A 14,244-nucleotide genomic window follows, 5' to 3' on the forward strand; every position below is an offset into this window, starting at 1 on the left:
AAGACAAGTTGTCAGGAGTAAGATTGACCTGGTTAAACAGAGAACATCAGCTGGAACTTAGGGAAAAAAGAAATCTATTGTCCCTGGACGAAGGACCAGATAACTTCACTGAACTATCAGGATAGCAGTGAGGCCATGGAGGGAGAAGATTAGAAGGGCCAAAGCTCAGCTAGAACTTGATTTGGCCTCCACTTAAGGACAGGGGAAAAACTTTCTATAAATACATTGGCAGCAAAAGGAGGGCCAAGGAGAGTTTCCATCACTTGTTGAATACAGAGGGTAGTGTAGTGACAAAGGATGTGGAAAAGGCTGATGTACTTCATGCCTTTTTTGTCTCAGTCTTTAATATCAAGATCAGTTGTCCTCAGGATATGCAGCCCCCAGAGCTGGAAGCTGGGGAGAGGGAGCTGAATGAAGCCCAGATAATCCAGGTTGAGGTGATTAGCGACCTGCTCTGCCAGTTAAACACAACTCTATGGCACTTGATGGGATCCACTCCATAGTAGTGAAGGAACTGGCAGAAGAACTTGCCAAACTCCTCTCAATCATCTATCAGCAGTCATGGTTAACTGGAGAAGTTCCAGCTAACTGGAGGTGGGAATTGGTCACTCCTGCTGTGCCTACAGTGAGAGGACAAAAGGAAATGGCCTTAAACTGAGACAGGGAAGATTCAGATCAGTGATTAGAAAACAAATTTTGCTGCCAAGTGGTCAGGCACTGGAATAGGTTGCCTGGGGTAGGTGGTGGAGTTGCCATCCCTGGAAGTGTTCAAGAGGTGCCTGGGTCTGGTGCTGGTGATGTGGTTTAGTGTTGCAGGGACTACAGTCATAGTTCTGGGTGGACTGGATGATCTTGTGGGTCTCTTCCAACTTTGATGATTCTAAGGCAAACTCTGCTGTGGCTGAAATGAAGGAGACAGAACAGGTTTCTTAACAAACCAAATGATCTAAATCTAAGTTACTCCAGTCCCAAGAGCCACTTGTAATTACTCTGTTCTGTGGCTGATTTATTTATAACTGTAGAGTTGCAATGGGAACAAAACATTAGGCCAAATTCTGACCTCAGAATATAAATCTAGAATCATTTTGCTCTGATTTTTTTCAATTTTGATGGCATTACTTTGAGTTCATTCTATTGTAATTGAGGTTAAAATCTGTTCTTTTTTATCTAATTTTGAGCACAAAGAGCAGCAGAGTGTATGTTCGAAACAGGGCTGTAGACATCTCAATATGTGCATTTGTACCTTGAGGCTGACCAGATTTTGAGCCTCTTCTGTGTGCCAGGGACAAACAGACAGGCTGATAGGCTCTTCAAGGCTGAGTGTAGGTAGCTCTCTACACAGTTATCAGTTGCTTTCAGTGATACTAGGAGATGCTTTTTCACTCTTTAGGATACTGTGTTAGTTTGTAAATCAGTTTTGCCCGAATTGGAAAGAAATCAGAGAGCTACTACCAATTCTGCTGTACCCGAATGATATATTTGTGATAGCAGCAATGCTTCACTTATTATTTAAATGAATCAGATACAACTCCACAAAACATGAGACATTCTGCAACAGCAAGTGAAGCTACACAATTTGTCTGAAATCTTGATTCTCATGAGCAGCAGAGGGAAACACTGCAAGTTTATTATGAATCCTAGGCTGTTCTATACCAGTTATCTTTTTTAATATGTTGTTTACATGTTCTCAAATTGACTGTATAATGCATCTAAAAAGCTGTCAGATAAAAGTCCTCTCTTGCACCAGAAACAGTGCTCTGTGGCTTTTGCATTTACTGTCTGTAACTGTGAACTGGGAACATGAAGAGAAGTTAAAGGATTTTTCAGCTTGGTTTATTCAGATTGTTTTAGTCAGTTAATACAGAAGTAGGAATGTCTTCATTACAGCAACATTCTTCAGTAACAGTTATGTGTCAGCCCTTGGAAGATGAAACTAATTATTCTCCATTTTGAAACATACCTGTTTTGGATTAGAAAATACAGTGCTTTCAAGAATTCACGTCTCAGTTCAGCAAACCAGTTTGCAGTGAAAAGTGCCAGTTATTCCCCTTCTCCCTTTTTTAAGTCTTGACTTTTTTTTTGGGTGTATTTTTAAATTTCTGGTATGGGTATATTTTACAGAAATGTAAGGCAAGTTGCTGTTGTAATCATAACTGATTACCTATGCTCTGATGGCTGGAATGTGAATGTGATCTCCCTAGTTAATGAGCAACTACTTGGGGTTTCTATTATGTTTTTGATAGATTATGTCTATTTGCCCTTGGAAATAACAACAATTATTATAATCCAGGTGCTTGGTTAATTGTGTGGAGTTGAAGTTTAAACATTGCCAAGACATCTGTACATACTGTCATTTCTATAATTTAACCATGTCTGAGTTCATGTCTTGAGCATTCAAGCCTTATCCTTAGTGACCTTCCATAATAGCTTTGGCATTTAAATGAATGGGTTTGACAACAAAAAAACAAACATTTCTTAAGAAGATAAAGTAGCTGTGCTTTGATAGATGCAGCTATTTTTCTGATCCTTGGTTTGTACATCAGAAATAAGAAGGGCAGCACTGCATCTCTACAAGCCACTAAAAATTATTTCAAAAGGGTTTTGAAATATCTGGTGAATACAGTACAGGCTGAAAAACCTCAAGACATTTCCCAGCTTTATCTGCAACTCAGCAATGGCAAATGTAGAAGCAGTTCAGGGATACTTCTGCAGGCTGATGTGTTTCTCTACTCACAGGCTGATGGACACACCAGTGTTCATATCCACAGTGGATATATCCTGGTACCTCCTTTGCCAGGGATTCCAAAATAAAATGCATGGTTATGTTGATCAGATGCAGACTGGTTACAGCCACAGTTGGTAATTTATATTATCTGTAATCAAAATTCTGGTTTTGGTATGGAAATTCTCTCTGTATGTCCTCACATCACCCTCAGTGAAAGTGGGCAATTTTTCCATTAATTAACCACTCTTGTGAGTGCTGAGCAATATTTAACAGGAAAAGTAGAAAGTTTGCGAAAGTGTTGATTTCTGCCAATAATAAATGTTTTTCTTGTTCAAAGCATGAACTGGGCTTTTAGGCATTATGGAAATGCTTGGCTGTGAAGTGGCTTTTTTTTTTTTTTTTTTTAAGAAGTAATAGCTGCATTTATGTGGTTCAAATCCAACTAAAACATGAATTAGATAACTAAAAAATCAGGAGACTGTGCAACGGAGTAGAGTAATAGCAAAGTGTGGGACACATATTGAGAAAGCAAGAAAATTACAGCCTGAAAAATATTCCAGGCTGGAGCTTTTCAGCTCTGTTCCCAGCCGATAAGCTGGTCCAGCTCAAGGCTAGGGAGAGTTTCTCCCAGGGTGATAATTTGGTCAAAATAAAAAGGAATTAATAACAAGATAGAACACCTGTTGTGGTGCGTGACCAGGCCCTGGGAATGGGGTGTCTTCTCTCTGAGCCAATCACCTTTTTTCTACTCTTGGAATTGCGAGTCAAGCTATAAAACCAAGTGTGTTTCTGAATAAACTTGTCTATTTCTTCCTGTCGTGAAAGACCACCAGGTAGCTGTGCATCTTATTTCCGCTGCACTTAAAGGGTTAAAACCCCTTTCCACGGCTACAGCAAAATTCTGAGCATGGGACTAAAGTCATTATGTCTGAGAGACAATCATAGAAGGAGATGAAACTTTAAGATTTTGGGGACAGCTTAGTGGCACATAACTCCATGCAACATTAGTCTTTAATGGAGAGCAGTTCTGTAGAAATTATTTGTGCCCCGTTATTGATGCCTGACAGTTTATTAGTAAATGGTGCTTTTGCAGCTGCTTTGGAGTCTCCAGCCACAAAGTAGTGTAACTTTAAAAGTTTTTTGAAAGAGCCATTCCTGTATCTCTTCAAGAGATTTTCTATTAAAAGAGCAATCAGATTGGTACATGTAACTGGGAGGAAGTTGAAAGCAAAGGGATCCTTCTGTCAGTTATTTCAAATTTGTTATTAAATTTGATGCTGTCAAATGCCACTGTTGAGTAATTTGAGCAGGAAGACTGTGTTACATCTAAGAAGTGCTCTGCTGTATCACTTTGAGGAGCAGTTATTGCATGACATAAATCCATTGAGGTTTATAGGTTGGTGTGCACTGAGGTGAAAATTGCCTTTCTGAATGTTACAATACTGGATGTATTCATTAAATTATGCACAGGAGAAAAATAACTTGTTCCTGTCAGTCTTGATCCATTAAAGTTGTTTAAGTATTTGGCTATCTTTGGTGCTAGCTGTCAAATAAATGTAACCAGAGAGGATGGCAGCGTGGTTATGACAACCTTGCCTTCTCTATTCACAGGTGTTCCCTTTCCAAAGAACTTTCTCCAGATCTGCAAGAAGATACTCTGTCGGCTTTTTCGGGTGTTCGTTCATGTCTACATCCATCACTTTGACCGTATCATCCTTATGGGGGCTGAGGCCCATGTCAACACCTGTTACAAGCATTTTTATTATTTTGTGACAGAACTCAACCTCATAGACCGCAAAGAGCTAGAGCCTTTGGTAAGTGTGCAGTCTAGGCAAAAGCTCTAGGAAATTTTCCTCCTCCCTTCACCAAGACTTTTTCATCCTTGTTACAGTGAGTTTCCTTTAGGAACAAGGTCTGTCGTTCAACATAAACATTCTAAAGGGATGAACTCTGCCTCTTTGCATAGACACATTCCTTCTGCTGCAGAATTTCTGAAATCCTTAGTAGGCTCTTTAGAAAGAGAAAAGTGCAATGTATGTTGTATGGAAAAATACAAAGTGGAAAATCCTGGCATTTGAAAATAGAAGTTTTCTGTTTCTGTCTTCTGTTTCTTCCTGTACTAAATATTTAGAATATAATTTTATTTTGTCTGTTTTCACTGCTCAGTAGCAGCATCTCATAGCAGTAACTCATACTCATAGCAGTGATTTAAATGCATGGAAAGGGAACAGTTATCTATATAAAGGTGAATTTTGAGGGTTTTTAAGTCTTTAAGTAGGTGTTCTTGAAGGTATTGAATGTGTTAGATCCAGAGCACACTCTGAGATAGATGAAGTGAGACAGATGTTTAGATAATTAGCAGTTTAACAAAACCAGACACTTCCTTATGGACTGAAATAGATTTAAATTAAAATCGTTGTTTCCAGAAACAAGGCCCCAGAAATGGATGCAAATACAAATAAGAAAAGTACAAGCAGAGAAGGAAAAGTAAGGGACCATTCAGAAAGCAGTTCAAATCCTCACTGTGGGTGTTTAGCCAACTTTAAAAGGGATCAGAGAGACATTTCTCCATAGGTCAGAATATGGAATATACTGTGTCACTCAGCCAATTAGAAATCACTGGGTTTTCTTTTTTCTCTTTCTTTACACAGAATCACAGGACAGCTGAGGTATTGGCTAGCACATGTGGATATCATGTAGTCCAAATCCCTGTGTCCTCTAGAAAGGATACCCAGGACCATATCATGTTATAGTTGTTTCACATAAAAGCACATTGCAAGGCTGTGTATAGCATAGTTGATTATGAAACAGTTCTGAAAGTGCAGCAAAATTATGTCTGCCTGCATTTCTGCAGGAATTGGAGCTAATTGTTGCAGGTGTGGTTCTTGTATATACTTACACTGATTGGAGGAGAGTCTGTGAAGTAAGACAGGACATATCATCATGTTTTCAATAGTTTGCAAGGCCCACTGAAAGACACTTCATTTGGCAAATACTGATAAGCTGAAATCTATCTATGGTTTTTTTCTGCATAGGAGAATTTAATATGCTATATAAATATGTCCTAAGAGATAGAAGGCAGCCCTGCTAAAGAGAGTTTTTCTGCCAGACTTGTGATGCTCAGTTAGCCTGCAGCTATTAAATACTGAAGCTGAATCATAAGCAAGATACAAACGAGAATATCTCAGACATAGGAAAAGAGGTGATCTTAAATCTGTTACAAGAGCTTTAGAATACAGAGAGGACAAAAATCGTTTAATGCTGCAATTAGTGGATATCAATACCTCTGCACAAAGCTGACACGTGAAGGTTTGGGGCCAGAGTGGTACAGGAGGTTACTCAAGTCCAGCAGCAGAGCAAGATGGGAATGTGCTCCAATTGGTGTGTGCTTTCCTTTTGTATTCCTCCCTTCACAGAATTATTCTTGGGATCATAATATGATTACTAACTTTGCTGGGATTCACCATCTCCCAAATAAATGTTTCACTTGCTTCCCTCTTCCTGTCCTTGGGTGGGGGTCAGCAGTGTGGAAATGCAGAAAAAACTTCCTGCCTGTATTTTTCTCTTCAGCTGAGCAAGGAGAAGAGAAAGAATTGCCAGACAAAGCAGGCATTACAAATAGTCTTGAATTTTAATGTGGTAGTTGAGGACAACCTGTGGACTGCCAGGTTCATCATTGACAGGAAATGAGCCTGCATTATCTCCCTTAATTAGAAAATGGGCCAAGAGATGATTAAATAAACAGACTGCCACATGCTTTAATAAATGGGAAGATGACTGATTTATCAACAGAACTTTAAGAAAGGAGATTAACTGGGGAAGCTGGCAGTAGATGAATCATAATATTAGTCTGTAGCACTTATGCTCTATGTTTAAAATAGATTTTATCAGTCTTTTGCAACCCAGTGCAGCAGTTACAAAATCAGAGGAAGCAAATAATTCAAGCAGGGTTCTCTCTCCCATCGGGGAGTTGCATAACTTGTCCTTTCTGCAGTCAAAGAGGGGGTTATATTTTCAAACACTACATGTAATTTTCCCATACCCATCAGCAGGTTAATTTGACAGATTCTTGAGCCTTCCATAGAGTTGTTTTATATGGAGACAAAAGAGGAAACCAATATGGTCACTAGCCACACAGTGGGTCCTGAGTCAAAAACTCATGTCCAATTGGTTCATTAGAGAAAAAGAAGTGTATGATTTCTTTTCTGCCACCAACAGACTGACAAGGCAGCACCATGAGAGCTCTCAGACGACCTTTAAAGTATGGCTCCATGGGGAGGTTATGGGGAAACGTACTTTGCTTTAAGATTCGTTGTTTGTGCCATTTCCCTGTAGTTCACCTTAATTCAGTTCTGAGCCTCTTCCAGTGGCCCAAACACCATAGGCATGGGGGTGCCTATTACCTCCATCCCACCCTCAGCCTTTGTAGGTGACAGCTTGTCAAACTTCAAACAAAGCATCTAAATATACTTTTTAGTGAGAATCTTTATACAGCTGCCTCAGCACATCAATTCATTGTTCAAACATTAGCACAGCTACAGCAAGTATAACCCCTCTACTTCCTTACAGTGATCCCTTTTCTCTGACAATGCACTCTGCAGTATATAGGACTTAAGTGAGCAAGCTTTTAGGAACCTGGCCTGCTGGGGGCTGATGGGTCCATCTGTCAGAGGAGGGGAAGAGCATCTTCGGCCACAGGCTTGCCAAGCTGATGAGGAGGCCTTTAAACTAAAGGTGCCAGTGGGAGGGAAACCTCAGTCCGTCCATACCAGTTTGATAGCAGTGCAAATCAGTTCGTTTTCCAACAGATTGCTAAATAACTGGAAACTATTGATGGTCGCAAAAATTTTTTTCTGAGGTCAGGGATAATAGACAGCAGAATACAGTAATCTGCTTCACTTATTCTTCTCAATAATTTTTTAATATATCGTATCCTATGAAAACACTGAGCCTTTTCTCAAAGTAATTTTTATAAACATTTTTTCATAGGAGCAGAAATTAGTAATTACATTTGAATTAAAAAGTAGAGAACAATATTGCTTACATTCACTGTTCTGCTTACTTTTGAAATGGTGATTTCATTTAGATGCAGAGGCTATCAGCCACGTTAGCAACTGGAGCTGGAAGTGGTAGCCATCAGTGGAACTGAATGTATAAAAATGGTGAAGCCTCCATAAGCATATACTTCATCTGCAGGATAAACAAGGACATTAGGATTTTCTTGCTTCATTATTCTCAGTGTAAAAGCTTCCATTGACTATATAGCATGATTGGTTTCTGAAAACATTTTCATCTGATATTCAGAGCTGCTTAAAAGTCATTATAACATGGAAGTCAAGATACCAAGTCAAGAAGTCTCTGTTTTCACACTAGTTCTGCCAAGTCTCCTGTCTGTTTCAGGATGGGCCAATTAACAGCACTGTAGTCATATAGTGCTCAGGTGAACACTAGAATTTCTCTGTTATGCTTTTTGTTTTTCCAGCGTTGTAGACCTCATAAATATCAGTTCCCCAGCTCTGCAACTCTTGTCACTCTGTCCATGAGGCCAAACTAGCTACTGGTATAGGTCTAAGTTACGTCTTTTCACTAAATAATTAGCAGTTTTGCTGCATCTTTGTTTATACCACAAAAAAATCTTTGCTCATCAGGCAGTTCATTGCAAGAAATACCATCGATGTAGCAGAAATACTATAAATATAACACTTCTGGCACTAGCTTCATACAGTACTCACAGTTGAAAACTCAGCTGTAGCAGGTTTAGCAAAACATGGCAAAATTTTGACACAGGTGCTCTCAGATGAAGCACAGCTGAGTGAAACAGGATGATTAGTAGAGATTTTTATGCAGACAAAATTTTCAAGCATATATTTTAAAATAAAAATATTCCTTTTTAATTCACTGGAGTTTTTTTCCAAAATATTGCTTTGTCTGCTTAGTTCTTTTTTTATGTTTATGGTGAAAATTAGAATTTGCAATTTTCCAGTCCATAATCTTTGTATATCCGCTTACAGTCTTCATGAAAGCAATGAAGGTATCCACAAATCAGTAGAGTCTGAAATACAAATTACTTGCCAGTCAGCAGAAGACAGTTTGAACTCAAGAGTACAGGAAAACTAATTCCATTATAGTTACTGTGTTCCTGTCCTCACTATCTATTATAGCTACCCAGTTTTACTTTTATACTGATGTTCATTGTTGTCAAAGTACAGCACTTCAGATCTTTTCAAGGTGTCCTGTGTTATCTCACTTAGGAGAAGCAAGAAAACAGTAATATTAAGACATTGCTTTAAAGATAACCTCTGGCTGTTTATCCTTCCAGTGTGCTGTGTGTGCTGCCTGCATGGCTTAAGCTTTGGGCAGGGAACATACAATGTTTAGTCTTGTGCAGACTTGTTCAGTCACTGCTGCCAAACAAGTGTTTTTTTCTTTCAGAAATGCAAAAAAAAGCCCAACCAACCAATCAGCCTATAAACCCTAACAACCTAGCATTTCCTGTCCCTGGTCCATTTATGGTGTTAAAATCCAACAAGATTTTCTTTACATTGTACAAGCGGTGAGAATTTCTCAAGAAATGGATTGATCACTAACTAAAGAAGAAATCAGTTATAGGTAAATGCTGTCTTTCCCATGTCTTGCAGGAAATTAGAACGAAATTGAGAACTCTAGGACTTAACATTTCTGGAAAACAGAATTCTCAACTCTGCTGCTCAAAGAAAGTAGACCCTTAGAGTGCAATGCCATGGTGGATTTTCTGAATATATAATTTCTGGCACACTTTTTTAGTGACTATTACTATGGCATCAGCTGCTTTGCTTGCACTGAACTGAAGAGAGAAGGACTTTTCCTAGGGAGATTTTGGTTGACTGTTATAAAAATGCCTATGATTACTTTTCTTTAGCTCTTAACAGCTTAATAGCTCCCTTCGGTAGTCTAGCTGTCATAAGGGAATTGTGAAGATGGTATTAAAAAGAAATTTCAGAAACTACTTTGCTTAACTAAAAGTATGTGTTTTCTTAATTTCAACACTACTTGCTGAGTGACTCTATTAGTTTTATTGAGTGTTGGATTGGACTGTTATTTTTCTCTCTAAACTCTCAAGATCCAGAAAACTGAGAAACAGCAAGTCCACTTTTTCTAATTGACAAAGGAAAAAAAATCTCATGTCACATGAACTTAGAAGTCCTGCAAAAGAAAAAAGAAAGGACAAAGGAGGTATTTATTGTGCCATTCAATTAGATCTGTTAGTGTATAAAATAAAACATGCAACAAAATAGTTCATAGTATAGAACTAACGTGTCTCCTAATAAATGTTATGCAAAATGTTATGCTAAATATAGTTGTAGTGTTTGCTTATTCACTCTGCATTATTTCAGTGTGAAAAGCCACACATTTCAAGGCCATTTAATAGGGTAAGGTACACTAAACCCAACTTTATTTTATTGTTACAGAAGACAAAAGCATGCAGAAGGTGAAAATATCTCCTTGAAATATTTTAGGTGATTTTAGGCAAGTCAATCATCCAAATGCATGTTCTCTGCATCTAGCTGGGTCTACCTGTACTCACAGGTGTATTTGGCAGGGTCATTTCCTGATCCTGTTCCTGCTTGCAGTCAGTTGATAGAATACCTTTGTCATCAGTGATAAGGGTTTACATTTGCAGACAGGAGTATTGTCTGTGTCCTGCAAACATCACCAAACAAATTCAGGAGGAATCAAATAGGATTATTGTCAGCCTGTCCCTAGCTTCAGAATAACTATCCTCAAACCAAAGAGGTTGTCTGAGAGATTAATTTAATGCTGTGCATCATGATAATTGAGACTCATTTAAGTAGAAGATATCGTGAAACCTAACAAAAGAAATACCTGAATGATCAACATAACCACTGGACAGCAATTGCCAGTCTGTTGGGGTTTTTTTCGGTCAGGATACAGAGAGAGGGACAATGAAAGAAGTAGAGGAATTTTTTTTTTTACTAACTTTGGAGAGAACAATTTCTAAACGAATATTCAGGGCATGGTTCTAACTAAAATGTCCATAAAAAAAAAAAAAAAAGTGTAGAATATAGATTACTTGTGCAGCACAGGATCATAGACCTCATGATCGATGCTATTGCATTGAAAACAGCTTCTTTTGTCATCAGGATACAAAGAGCTTTGTCCACATGTTAATTATTTGTTAACTGTTAGGAGGTTTGTTAAGAAAACATCCAAAAAAGCTGCAGATGTCATAGCCATTCCTGCTCTGAAGAACCAATCTTTCTCTTCTACATCTGCAGTTGTTATTTGAACTACAAAAAGACTGTGAGCTGACTGCATTGATGCATCACTGGCCCTCTCTGTGTGCATATAACATTCCCTGTGGCTGTGGCTTGCTTTTCTGTCCATGTGAGTAGGGAGGAGAAAGATGTGTCCCAGTGACACTTGTGTTGCTCAGCAGAGCCTTCTAGTCATGAACCTCAGATCAGGTTGGATTGGACTGTCATGGGTCCATAAACTGGGAGGCCTGCTTCTGCCTTTCTGCCCAACACTGTGCATTGCTTCACAGCATGGTTGAATAGATTCTAAGTTTCTTACCTGTGAGAATGTGGTTAATGGGCAATGGTTTGGGGGGTTTTTTTGGTTGCAGTATTTGGAGATATGAGTGGCTGGCTCCCTGTGGAGTCCTAAAGCTTGCAAGTGGATGTGGCATGGTGCCCACTGCTGGCATGTCCTTGCTCTTGGCCGCTTGGTCAGATCTCCCAGGCTGATGGGTGCCTCCAGGCAAGGTACCCCTGCCTGTCAGCAGGTAATGCTGTTTCTCTATCCACTTTTTTGCTGACACACTTGTATATGCATTTAAGAACCTCACTACGTTTAAAACGGTTGTCAAAGGGTTAAGATGTTTCCACATTATCCTTAGGCTTCCTAACTGACAGCAGGAGGAGCTGTCAAGCCATGCTTTTTGCTTCGGTTTGGAGTGAGAATGGGACTCAGGCACTGAAGGAAGATTTAAGCTAAAACAACACTGGTTTTAATGAAGGTCATTATTGCATTTATTATTTTTTCTTATAGATATTTTCTTATAGGTGTTCTTATAGAACACTAGTATTTATACTGTTTTTTCTTTTCATCTACTTTTTCATCAGCTTTTGCACAGAAGGGGCCTCTGGCTTCTTTTGTACACTGGTAAAATGGTGATATTTGTTTGAAGGGTGTTTGCCTTGTGTTTTGCCAGCTATATATTATACTTGCGTGAGCATAGAAACAAAATTTTCTTAGAAGAACACCATTCTTTATGGGAAATTCATTCTTCTTGTAATCCACTCAGGTGCAATCAATATCTTCCCCAGAGGTAAATTTGTCATGTTAAAAAGAGATTTCCTCAGCTACTCCTGGCTATGTTGCATTTTTTCCATTCTTCTCCTGCTTCATTTAAAGGTGAAATGAAGACTAAAAATTAAAATAGTTAGGTGTAGATTTATGTGCTGAATGTATCTGAAATTTATGTTGGAGCATTATGGAGGAGAGGACCAGACATTCTTCAGTTATAAATATTGATTACCTTTTTAAATATTTCTTTTTTTCCCTTTATCTGTGAATGAAATCAAGTTGATATTCCCTGAAAAACATTCAGGAATGTGTCCTTCCATGAAATCACAAATAGTAGCAAAACATACAGATTCCTGATGCTTACAGAGTGGCTTGTTAGCTTGCTAGCATTAATTCCAGTGAGTAAGTAAATACTTCAAGGACTTGATAAAGAATAGCAAATCTTTCTCTTTATGTTCCTTATAAGTGAGTTCTGTGTTAAATTCTCCTCAGTTACTGGTCTTGGACATATTCAACGCATACAATGGGTCTAGGCTTCTGGTTTGGATTTTCGATTTGAAAAACCTTCATTGCCCTCTTTTTTTGAGTTAACTGTGTAAGCCAGAATTGAAAGCAGGAACACATATGAATGTATTAATGCAGAATAATGCTCTGGAGTGTCTTGTAATTAATTTTCAAGAGGAAGTGCATCTGCTATCAAAAGCTCTGGTATGGAGAGTTTCTGTTAATGAGCACAGAAGGACTTTAAAAGTTTTCAATATGTTTTCAAGTGCTCATGTGTGCCTATCTGTGTCTCTGTGTTTGATTTTCTGATTCCCTTGTCTGTCTATACTTTATATTTCATTCAATATCCAGCTGGGACTGGTTATCAGAGTACCTTAAGGCAAAGAGCATTTCCAGTCTTCCTGCCTTTTCAGAAGAGTCAGTTGATAGCTGGTTGTCATTTGCCATGTTTGGGAAATATGTGCTTTTAATCAATAATTGTTAGTCAAGAACATACTTCTACACCTTCCCCAATTTAAAATAAACATTGACATTTCAGAGATGCACAAACCCTAGAAGACTCAGGAGACACTGAAGAACATTCTGCTTTTTATTAAAGACAGTGCTCACCTAAGGCTGTGCCGCAGCAGAATAAGTAAGGATCGGGTCTTTGGTGAGGTTTGAGAGGGACTGTTCCGCAGAGTTAAGTGGAGGGGGGACTGTGTGCTAAGTTCTCTGGTGCCCATCAGAATCAGTGAAAGATATGCCAGCAAGTTCTGTGAAGAGTGGGTGGTCAGTTTTTGAAGGTCAGCATGTCAGAGGGGGCAGAGTCTGACAAGTAGGAGCAGCGTGTTCAGTATCAGGCTCAGCAGCACACAGTATGCCTGATGCTGCCACACAGCCAACACTGGACACTGAGGATATGACCCTTCCTCTCCTCACCAGCATTTTGAGTGAAGCTAACCTTTTCTTTGCCAGCATCCAAATTATATCAACCTCTTTGAGAAACTGTCTCCTGGTTGTTTTGTGAATTCCTCTAAGAAAATAACAAGTAGAAGTGGGTCACTCCCACAAAGCTTGCACCAATTCACTATCACAGGAATCATGGACATTTTCTTTTTTTAAAGCACATCTAATTCACTATTATTGGGTGAAATCAAGCACATATGTGCAAGAATACAATGTGACTGTACTTGTGTGTCCTTCATTTACCAGTAACAATATAGATCAATACGGAGAATGTTTCTATGGATCAGAGATTTAAGGTTAAACATTTTTCCTACTTTACAACTTCGGTGAGATTTCCAAAAACTTTAGCGAAGCAGCTGTTGGGAAGGCCTTGCAGGGAGAAAGTTACAGAGCCATTTTCAGCAATGTTATACTGACAGGGTGGGGAAATAGGATCTAGGGAGAAGACTGTGAATGTAACTGTATAACAAAAAAAAAATTAAAAATCAGAAATTAAGGGAGAGAGAAGCTTGGGGAGAAATTGTATTACTATAAAAAATAAATTCTGCGTCCAGAAAGAAATTAGAAATGGCATGATATATTCATGCTTCATGGCAAACTGGTTTAAAGCCCTCTTACATCTTATGCATGTGTCATATAAGTTCCTACTCTTTCTACTGTGCCCTTTTTCTGGGCACTTTGATCCATATCTAGACTCCCACCTCTGATGCTATTGCAGTTTGCCTCCCTCTGTGTCTGAAGGAGAGTGGCCCAGTTTA

At 38.8% G+C, this 14,244-nt stretch overlaps 1 protein-coding gene across 1 annotated transcript in view; it reads left to right on the plus strand.

Moving 5' to 3' along the window:
- Positions 1–14,244, plus strand: part of MOB3B (MOB kinase activator 3B) — a 91,732-nt gene that overhangs the window by 71,039 nt on the left and 6,449 nt on the right. Inside the window, exon 4 of the mRNA XM_088156992.1 lies at positions 4,337–4,539. Coding sequence (XP_088013118.1) covers positions 4,337–4,539 — 203 coding nt within the window. The remainder of the gene's footprint in view (positions 1–4,336; positions 4,540–14,244) is intronic.

This window comes from Sturnus vulgaris, chromosome Z (assembly GCF_052056855.1).
Source record: "Sturnus vulgaris isolate bStuVul1 chromosome Z, bStuVul1.hap1, whole genome shotgun sequence".
In the NCBI taxonomy this organism is placed as follows: Eukaryota; Metazoa; Chordata; class Aves; order Passeriformes; family Sturnidae; genus Sturnus; species Sturnus vulgaris.